The sequence below is a fragment of the Branchiostoma belcheri genome, unplaced genomic scaffold (genome assembly GCF_001625305.1).
Source record: "Branchiostoma belcheri isolate BF01 breed outbred unplaced genomic scaffold, Haploidv18h27 scaffold12, whole genome shotgun sequence".
In the NCBI taxonomy this organism is placed as follows: Eukaryota; Metazoa; Chordata; class Leptocardii; order Amphioxiformes; family Branchiostomatidae; genus Branchiostoma; species Branchiostoma belcheri.
In genome coordinates this window covers 702,508-711,945 of record NW_017802602.1, presented here as the reverse complement: position 1 = coordinate 711,945, position 9,438 = coordinate 702,508, and the positions used below count along the sequence as shown (strand labels likewise).

At 44.3% G+C, this 9,438-nt stretch overlaps 2 protein-coding genes across 2 annotated transcripts; both read left to right on the top strand.

Annotated features, from left to right (window-relative positions):
• Positions 1-627: 627 nt before the first annotated feature.
• Positions 628-3,412, top strand: LOC109462625. Its single transcript, XM_019759188.1, has 5 exons — positions 628-672; positions 845-966; positions 1,522-1,871; positions 2,448-2,599; positions 3,230-3,412. The coding sequence occupies exons 1-5, from the start codon at positions 628-630 to the stop codon at positions 3,410-3,412; spliced, it is 852 nt and encodes a 283-aa protein (XP_019614747.1).
• Positions 3,413-4,711: 1,299 nt separating this feature from the next.
• On the top strand, positions 4,712-7,512 carry LOC109462624. Its single transcript, XM_019759187.1, has 5 exons — positions 4,712-4,773; positions 4,923-5,028; positions 5,400-5,521; positions 6,042-6,267; positions 6,724-7,512. Exons 1-5 carry the CDS (start codon positions 4,712-4,714, stop codon positions 7,135-7,137), a joined length of 930 nt encoding a protein of 309 aa, XP_019614746.1. The 3' UTR covers positions 7,138-7,512.
• Positions 7,513-9,438: the final 1,926 nt, after the last annotated feature.

Sequence of the window (9,438 nt, the reverse complement as noted above, 5' to 3'; positions counted from 1 at the left end):
TTCATTCATTCATCCATTCATTCATTCATTCATTCATTCATTCATTCATTCATTCATTCATTCATTCATTCATATATTCATTCATTCATTCATTCATTCATTCATTCACTCACTCCAGGCGTCCCTGGCGGAGCGGCTGGTTGCGGAGATCGAGACCAACCCGCAGCTGCTGGAGCTCGCCAGTAACCCGTCATGCCTCGCGCTGCTCTGTCACCTACAGGTCTGGTGTACTCATTTTTTCTGTTACCAATTTTTGTATTATAGCAATAGCTCAATTAGGTAGAGAGTTCGGAGATCGTGAGTTCAAACCCCGGCCGGGTCATACCAAAGACTTTACAAATGGTACAGACTGCTTTCTCTGCTTAGCGCTCAGTATCTATGACAATCAAATACACAACACTACCTGCTGTAGTGCTTGCACAACTGCGTGGCCCAAGGGCTGCAGAAATGGAGATTATGCTCTGCACAGAGTGTATTCTGTATTATTTTTCATTGTGTTTTACTCTCGTTTGATGTTTTTCAGTAGAAGGCTAGGCGTCACATAAGTCACTATGTTTCTTGCCTAATACTCAATAGATATCACTCTCACTCACTCACTCACTGTGTTGAGCTCGCTCGGAATCTCTCATGACTATCTGTCCCCATTGCTCTCTGTCCTCCAGACTGCAGGCAGTTGGTTCAGGTTCATTCCACTGCCAGCTTCTAGCTGTTTAATGTGAGTCAAGTGTGGTCTTCCGCGACTTCTGTTTCCATGACTCGGGTTCCACAGTAAGAGTTTGTGTACTACCTCATCCATACCTTCACCCATACCTCAATAAATATATGTGAATGAATAAATCTGCAGGTCGGCCAGGACGCCCAGCCCTTCCGACTCCCCACCACCGTGACCGAGCTCTACACGGAGGTGTTCCGGCGTCTTCTCATGTCGCCCTACTCCGTCAAACCCTACATCCTGGACGGAGACAGGTCTGGTTTGCTTTCATTTATTTAGATCTCCTTGAGTGAATACATTTTCCACTATTCTTCCTGGACTCCAATTAAAACATCCAAAATATAACAACGGGGTATAATAAAATAATATAACAGACTTAACAACAGACTTATTATAACAGACTTAACAACAGACTAACATAAACTGAACTGAAAATCACATTAACAATCAAATCAATATAAATCAACTGTACAATAGGTTATCCAACGAAGTATCTGATTAACTCTTGACTTACGTAACTCAAAAACACGCGGATGTGTTTCCGCCAATGAGATGTAGGAGGTTAACACGTAATCTTATTTTTCAAATAACTTTGTTAGCATAGTATTTTTTAATGTGTTGGAGTGGTGGCACTACGGCGCACAGATTATTTGACGTATCAGATACGTCAACTTTGTGTAGTTAAATATTAATTGTACTTTTTTGTTGTGTGGCGCTGTTAATATAAGTTATAAATTTGATTGCAGCTTCAAACTGTCCTTGTTATGTTTTGATATTTTGATGAATAAAAAACCCCCTAAAAAACACAGGTCGTGGAAGGACATCCACCTCCGACTCATGGCGCTCGGTCAAATCGCCTGGGAGGAGCTCAAGTGCAACAGGACGACGTTTTCCGTACAGGACTTAAGAGACACCTACAAGGTTCTGGACAGACTCCTACCCATGGGGGTTCTGAGGATTGAGAAACAGTACGAGAGGGGACTACAGAACGAGCTGGTGCTGTCACAGAAGTGCTCGTTTATTAACAGAACATGGCAGGAGTACTTCGCAGCTTTTTACGTAGGAGAGAAGGCGAAGAGTCAACCGAATTCTCGGCAAACCGCGCAATACCTGCAGGCATGCCTGGAACGGGACAACTCTCTGGTTTGTCTTTTCACAGGTATGGTTCTGTTCTATGATATTGTTCTTAACTTTGTATGTGTTTCTGGACCATCTTGGATACTTTGTTATGTTAACCGAAGGAAAATATATTGTTTGGGCTACGTCTCCTCCTCTTCTTCTTCTTCCAAACACTGACCTCTGACCTGGCCAATGACCTGATTTGCTGACGTCTCTCACCATGGTAACTAGTGTTGGGTTACATAATGTTGCAATTTTATTGCAGGAGGGATTTATACTTCTGTCTGACCATATTAATGACTATATGAATTTGTTTGAGTAGGAATTAACAGAACAGACTATATTGATATGTAAATATTATGCACTTGCTTTGCAAATGTTACCTTTCTAGTGTTCATTATTGATCAATAAACTATTTTTGATTGATTGATTGATTGATTGATTGTTTGATTGACATCGAGCGGGAGATCAAGATCTACCGGAAGAAAAAAAAGAGTATTGTCTTGTCCCCTGTGTTGGTGGGGCATTAACATAAGTTGAAAAAACTTGAGTGTGTCCCCACACGTCTTGTGATTTTTGATTGATTCACAGCCATTTTTGATTGATTGATTGACAGCCGGGCACCTGAAGTCCAAGGCCAGCCCGCTGATCCGGACCATCGAGCGGGAGATCAAGTTCTACCGGAAGGAGGTGGAGCGGGTGCCCAAGTCTCGCGAGGCCGAGCTCCGGCTAACCGACCTGCTGCGGACCGGGCTGGAGTGTTTGCAGGTAGAGCAACAATCTCCAAGCAGATCTTAGGGTGGCAAAAGACAGTATCCATTTGCCAGACAGTATCCATTAGCCAGAGAGGGTGCAATACGCCACCCAAGGGTCGGACCCTCTTTGGCGAATGGATACTGCCTGGCGATTTGATACTGTCTTTTTTCACCCTAGGATCTGCTTGGATATTTAGCAGAGCACAGTTTTGCTCGGGGATTTCTATAGTTAAAGGCATCCAATGCGATTTCAGGACAGCAAAACTGGAAATATTCTGAATAAGGCAATATCGTTGTGACTTTGACACATACTGCTTCACATTAGCACATTTCAAGCAGCATTACATACTTTTAGCATTTAAAACTCCAGAAACGAGCCCAACATGAGTCCTTTATTTTCTTGGTGGGAACGTACAAATCAGCCTAGGGCCGAATGTTCCGTCAGAATGTTGGGTATTTTTGCTCCATGAGGGTCAATATACATTGGGATAGTGTGGTTTTAACTCAGTATGTAGATAAATGACTAGAATATTGGCTTTGAAAAGTGTAAACTATTTGGCCAATGTCTACTCTTTCCAGCAGCCTTCCGGAGCCTGATAGAGGCCAGGGATCGCCCATTAATACTGTGTACTGTTATGTTCAGGAGTGCCGATCTCAGACTAGCTTCGTGCACGTTCTGGCGCAGTTCTTCACGGAGAAGCTGCACATCACGGAGAAGTGCACGGCGGCGTGTCTCTACAGCATCGCGGACGTGCTCAAGTTCCAGGGCAGGGAGCAGACGGGCCGCAGGGACCAGGTCTTCGTCAACACACTACAGGTAACATGACTTCTTATGCCTTCTTCGCGTCTTCTTGTTGTGCTAGTCACCTACCTACCTAGCCCCATGACCGACACTGGGCGTGGGAGAAGGCAGACCTTGTAGCAGAGGTGTTGCCAGATATCACATCACAGCCCCTCTACTACCATCCTACCCGTAACCCCACCTCTTACACTTGTTGACGGAGATGCATGCTGTAGTTTTGACGAGGCGGAGATCTTTTCCCGCATTCTGTGTCTTACTTACCTGTCGGGTTCACGAGAATGCCTTCTCTCTTTCCGCACGTTTTGTTGTTTTTTTGCCCTTTAATTTCTATATCCCATGTTCTCTCGCTCGGTTTGACGACAATGTCATGGTTGTATCTTAACTATTCTTCAGCCTAACGAATAAATAACAAAATAAATAAGAGATGAATAAGTACATGAAAATAATGAAAAATACATTGTACCTTCCCTCTCCCCGCAGATCAGCGTGTCTGGCCGTCTCCCCGCGCGGCTTCCGATGTTCTTCTCCGCCCTTCAGGACGCTGACCTCCGGGTGCGTAGCCTCGTGTTCGAGGACAACCTGAACCTGAGCTCCGCGCGGTCCTGCGGGGGGTCCATCAGCCTGGACTGCCGCAGCCTCAGGCGCCTGCTGCAGAGGCACAAGGCTATCGACGAGGTGTGCGTTTGCTTTATACATATCTATACATATTTATTACGTATTTATACAGATTTCTACAGATTTGTACATCTTCATACATTATACATGAATTTTACTACCTTTCGTCAGTGTCACTGACGAACGGAGGTAGTGGATGCTACCTGAAACGTTTGACCGTTTCCAAAATCGTGTCCAGTTGCTTGAGTAACTGTTTTTGGCATATTTATACATATTTATGCATATTTATGCATATTTAAACATATTTATACACATATATACATATTTATACATATTTATATATATTTATACATACAGGTGTCGTGCCACATCGACAACATCACCATCTCCCGCCCGGCGTTCGGCGCTATCATCGACGCCATGACGGCGAGCAGGTCAGTTTTTATGTTTACCTTTGCAGAAGGAAACATATAAAAATTGTTTTTCTCAGTTTCTCCTCCGTTTCTCCTTCCTTAGTTCAAACAAACAAACAAACAAACAAACAAACAAACAAACAAACAAACAAATAAGTTAGTTTAGCTCAAACGTCCAACGAACTACTAGTGCTGCTCTGTTTATTCTAACACTAAATTCATATATCTCATGATCTGCCACTTGCTACATAATGTAATCCAACACCACAGGGTGTCTGCTACAGCACCAGTTACCATGGTGATAGCCGTAGCAGAAACCTGCGGTGTTGGATTACATTATGTAGCAAGTGGCAGATCGTGAGATATATGAATTTAGTGTTAGAATAAACAGAGCGGTACTAGCAGTTTGTTGGGCTAGACCATGTGTAAGGTAAACATTCAACAAATTGTAACGCCAGACCGCTATAGTTGAAAAGATATTTAACACTGTGCCCCCCCCCCTCCAGGTCTCTCTGCCGCGCGAACTTCCGGATCCTGTACGACTACGACTCCAGGTTTGCGGAGGAGTTCTGCTCTCTGCCGTTCGAGGCCCTGGCAGTGTCGTCTCTACAGGTGTGTGGTGGTAGTGTGTTATGTAGTGTAGCACCTCTGTAGAATTTTAGTGTCTATACGACTCATGTTAAACTACATGTCCTGCGCTTAGCCCTCATGGACATGAATGTGCAAATGAATATAATTTTTTAGCATGAAAGTTCATCTGTGTTAGTATACATATGACAAAAATGTTCTACCCAACAATAAGTAAATTATGACTCCGTCAGTCTTGTTCACGGAATGGACCCGTCTACTGCAGCTTCCGGGACGTGACGTCGGAAACACGTGATTGCAGTAGAGGGTCGTACGTGTCAGATAACTTGTGTCGCCCCCCGTCTTCGTTCAGCGCCGTAAACGCTATATTTCACCCTTGATTTCCCCATTTTCAGGAATTCACATTGGAGCTGGAGGAATCGTGCTTCAGTCAGCTGGAGAATGAGACCTCCGCCGAGAACAGGCTCAGTCTGCTGTCTCCCGTCGTGCGCATGCTCCAGACTTCGCCGCAGATGAGGTGCGTTATCATGTTTACCTTCGCAGATTACCTTCTTTCCTAGAACTATCGCAGAGTGGAACTCACTGTCACCAAGTACAGTAGGGGCATTGTCAATAGATAGCTTTAAACAATGTCTAGAGCTAGAAGTTCAAGGGTTAGGTGTAACAAGTCGATCGGTGTAATATAGCCAGCTGCCGCCGCGCCGCGTGACTGCGAAGCTGGTGTGTTACGCCGAAAGGCGGTTATACCGGCTATACAGATACAGATACAGATTTTGTTTTGCTCCGTTTCCTCTTCTTTCGTTCCAAACAAATAAGGCAATGGCCTGGACCGGACGGCTGTCACCATGGTAACGGGTGTTGGATTGGATTAACGTAGCAAAGTGGCAGGTCAGATCTCCAGGGGCTGGTGCTGGATACGTTGCCATATATGTTGGAATAAATATTGTAGCAGGTTGCATGGTAGAACGAGCTCGCTTTAGCTGCACGTGGTTGTTAACCAGCAGTGCAAATGCGTTACTAATTTTATATTTTTGCAGGAAAATGTCAGTCGCCATCCAGGACACAGAAGTGCACAGCGAGAAGCCTGCAACGCGAGCCTACACCTTACAGGTGATCCCGCTGCTGCAGGCTGTCACAGGGGAGAGAACGCTGCAGGAGTTCAGTTTGCAGGTCCCCAGGGCAGACATACTCATCCTGACCGGCACGCGGGACCTCGTCACCAGGAACGTCGTGCTCAAGAAACTACAGCTGACAGCCGCGGAGGCGAGTTTTCTGTTTTACCTTTTTTTTCTTTTACAATTTAACATGGACAATACAAGAAATGGTGGTGAGGTACTCTAGCTTATCATAGCTAAGTATAGAGTGACAAAATACATGACAAAAAACAACAGAGAACAGCAATGGGTGGAAATGGATCAATAAATGGTAAGGAAGAACATGTTTTGTTGGCTATGTAGGAGTTAATTGTTATGTTTATGTACTATTTGTTACGTTTACATTCGCGGGAGGAAAATATATTGTTTTTGCTCCTTCCTCTTCTTCTTCTTCTCCAAACAAATAAGGACAATGTCATGACCTAAAGTGAGTCTAAATCCCTCCTACTATAAAATTGCAACATTATTTAATCCAACACTAGTTACCGTGGTGACAGACGTCTGGTTCAGGTCATTGACCTTATTCTGAATCCAAAGATTTTCACAGAGGTATTGTCCCTTCCAGACCAGTACGCCCAGAGAAACAACGGCGGTCTCCGAGATCCTGCGGGCCCTGACGACCAACCGCTCCCTGCAGTGCTTCTCCTTGACGCTAGAGGACGTTCCTCCGTCCTGCAACCCGAACGAGCTGCTGCGTGACGTCACGGAGGTGCTGCGGACGAACCCGGTCCTCCGGACGTTCAGCTTCGTCATTCAGCAGCGCCCCCTAGCGCTGTTCTGCAGCGGCCTCACGCTGAAAAACCTGGTGGAGGCGGTGGAAGCGAACAGTACTCTGACCAGAGTGGACATTGTTGGCTTTTACGCGCAAGATCCGAAATCGGCAAAGCTTGTGTCGGACTCAAACTGTGCAACGACTGGTAGAAAAGTGGAACGTAACTTGGACATTCCTTACATCTGGGATGCGTGCTCGTTAGACTAGGCAGAGGTAGAGGTCAGAGGTAAAGGGAACCGTCATAGCTAGAGGTTAGAGGTCAGAGGTAGATGTAAGAGGTAGAGGTCAGAGCGAGAGGTCAGAGGTAAAGGTCAGAAGTAAAGTTACCTGTCATAGGTAAAAGATCAGATGTAGAGGTACTCGTCAGATGTAGAGGTACTCGTCAGAGGTAAGAGGTCAAAGGTAGAAGCAAGAGGTAAAGGTACATGTCATAGGTAAGAGGTCAGAGGTAGAGGGAACTGTCAAAGGTAAAGGTCAACCGTCCCAGCAGTCAATGTCAAAGACATTTGCATGTATTAAAACTTTGACGTGTTTCAATGTGTTAAAGAAAACCAACATCAGTATTGTGAAAAATTAAACTCTAATATTGTAAAGCAAAATAGACTTTTTTCTTATTTGTATATGTAAATGTGAATATGATGTTGCTCTGTACAGGTTGTAAAGTTTTGCTTAAGTATAATGAATGTTGCATTTTTGTAATGTGGACGCAATTTGGGCTATTCAACCCGCACGTTCATTTCTTAATAAAACCTCAACTTCAATAAAACGCAATGTTTTCTTCTGCTCACTTGTAAACGCTGGAGTCGTTATACCCCGTGAGGGGCATTGTCCAGTATTGTATAGAAGAAGAAGAAGTAGAAGCTTGATACTTCATATATATGAAATGAAAGGCAGACGTCAAAAGTAACCTTTCTTAATATACTGTCGCGAATATCGTGTATCCCAGCGACAGATATAAGAGGGTCTGCATGCCCTTTTTCGTTAACCGTTATGAGCTATTTTAATTTACCGTTAATCGTTGCCGGCCCGCTCTAATTTAACGTTAAGCGTTATCAGTATATTCCTCGTGAAGCGTTATTGGTCGTTTTAATTCAACGTAAAACGTTATTTGTCGTCCTAAATTCAGCGTTAAGCGTTAATGAATAATTCTTCGTTACGCCTAATTTTGCCTTTCAAAGTGCAGGAAAATGCGTCATTGAAGGTTCAAAATACAAAATTTCCCGGGGGAAAATGCCCCCGGACCCCCCTACATTGCTCGCGCCTTTGGCGCTCGACTCGCGCTTCTGCGCTCGGTCCCTTCGGCTCTAGCCAGAACCAGCTTTCCTGTCAATTTCCGGAAGTTTGCGGAGAGTTACAGAATTTTTTTCCAAGAATCCGTCAACCTTGACAGGCAAATTAACAAAAATCTTGAGTAAAATATGAAAACATCAGAAGGACCGACAAACACTTTCAACACCATGATTTGCCTCTCAAAATGTGGGAAATTGCGTTTTTGAAGGCTTAAAAATCCTAAATTTCCCGGGGGGAGCATTCCCCCGGACCCCCCTAGATTACGACGCTCCCCTCTCAAAATCCACTGGGCAGACTGAAAAAATGCAAGCTGGCTGACGTCGACTCGGACTCCCCTTTATTTGTGGACGCACTCGGGGACCAGGGCATGTGGGGAACACAGGGTACACATACCTTTAATGCGTGCTTCATTACATGTAAGATATACGTAATTTTGTCAGTGATCACCTTTTCTCACAAAGCGAGATACCAAATCCAGTGCAGCTCGAACGAAAAAAAGTCTGTCAATTTACCGTTAAGCGTTGCCGACCGTCCTGAATTTACCGTTAAGCGTTATCGGCCCTGCTGAATTCACCGTTAACCGTTGCCAGGACCCCCCATGCAGACCCTCATATAATTCTCACATACCTAAGCATTTGACTGCTATTATATTTCTTTTTCTGCTCAAAGACACGAAGTCATTTAATCACACAGAATCACTTTAAAGCCTCTCTCTTTAATAGTATTTAATGTCTAATCAGAAATGAATGAGAAGGCAGTCGAAAGTCACGTTTAAATCTCGCGGTTCTTTCCCCAGCGTGAATCCGCGAGACTTCCCTGTCGACTGCACAGTTTGGATTTCGCGCGCAATTTTCACCTTTGACCCGCAAACAAACATGGCGGCTGTTGGGTAAAAAGTGTAACGTGTTCGCTGGTAACGCCGGAAAACAGTACGTATAAAGCAGGTTACACCATTCATATTTTCCACGACATTTCTTAGGTACCGTATAGACATTGTTAACTTGTTGAGATACATGTACCACCTGCATTTGCAGGTTAGTGCAGGTAAAATTGGAGCTGAATAATTTATGGCCATTTATAATTATAATTTGTCTACCTGCACCAGTCCAGTTACGTACCCAGGTACCGGTATTGGGTTTATATACAAATGTAGGTGTATGTGGAACTTACTATTACGCATGACCTGTGTATAAGAAATAGTGGCAGTGGTTTCTGAAC

What these genes read in the sequence shown, in the direction of transcription:
- LOC109462624 (XM_019759187.1), top strand. Translation starts at nt 4,712, where the DNA reads ATGGTGATAGCCGTAGCAGAAACCTGCGGTGTTGGATTACATTATGTA. An exon ending in TATGTAGCAAGTGGCAGATC is followed by an intron (nt 4,774 to 4,922) that starts GTGAGATATATG and finishes CCCCCCCTCCAG; the next exon opens with GTCTCTCTGCCGCGCGAACT. An exon ending in CAGACTTCGCCGCAGATGAG is followed by an intron (nt 5,522 to 6,041) that starts GTGCGTTATCAT and finishes ATATTTTTGCAG; the next exon opens with GAAAATGTCAGTCGCCATCC.
- LOC109462625 (XM_019759188.1), top strand. Translation starts at nt 628, where the DNA reads ATGACTATCTGTCCCCATTGCTCTCTGTCCTCCAGACTGCAGGCA. An exon ending in TGTCCTCCAGACTGCAGGCA is followed by an intron (nt 673 to 844) that starts GTTGGTTCAGGT and finishes ATAAATCTGCAG; the next exon opens with GTCGGCCAGGACGCCCAGCC. An exon ending in CCGGGCTGGAGTGTTTGCAG is followed by an intron (nt 2,600 to 3,229) that starts GTAGAGCAACAA and finishes TGTTATGTTCAG; the next exon opens with GAGTGCCGATCTCAGACTAG.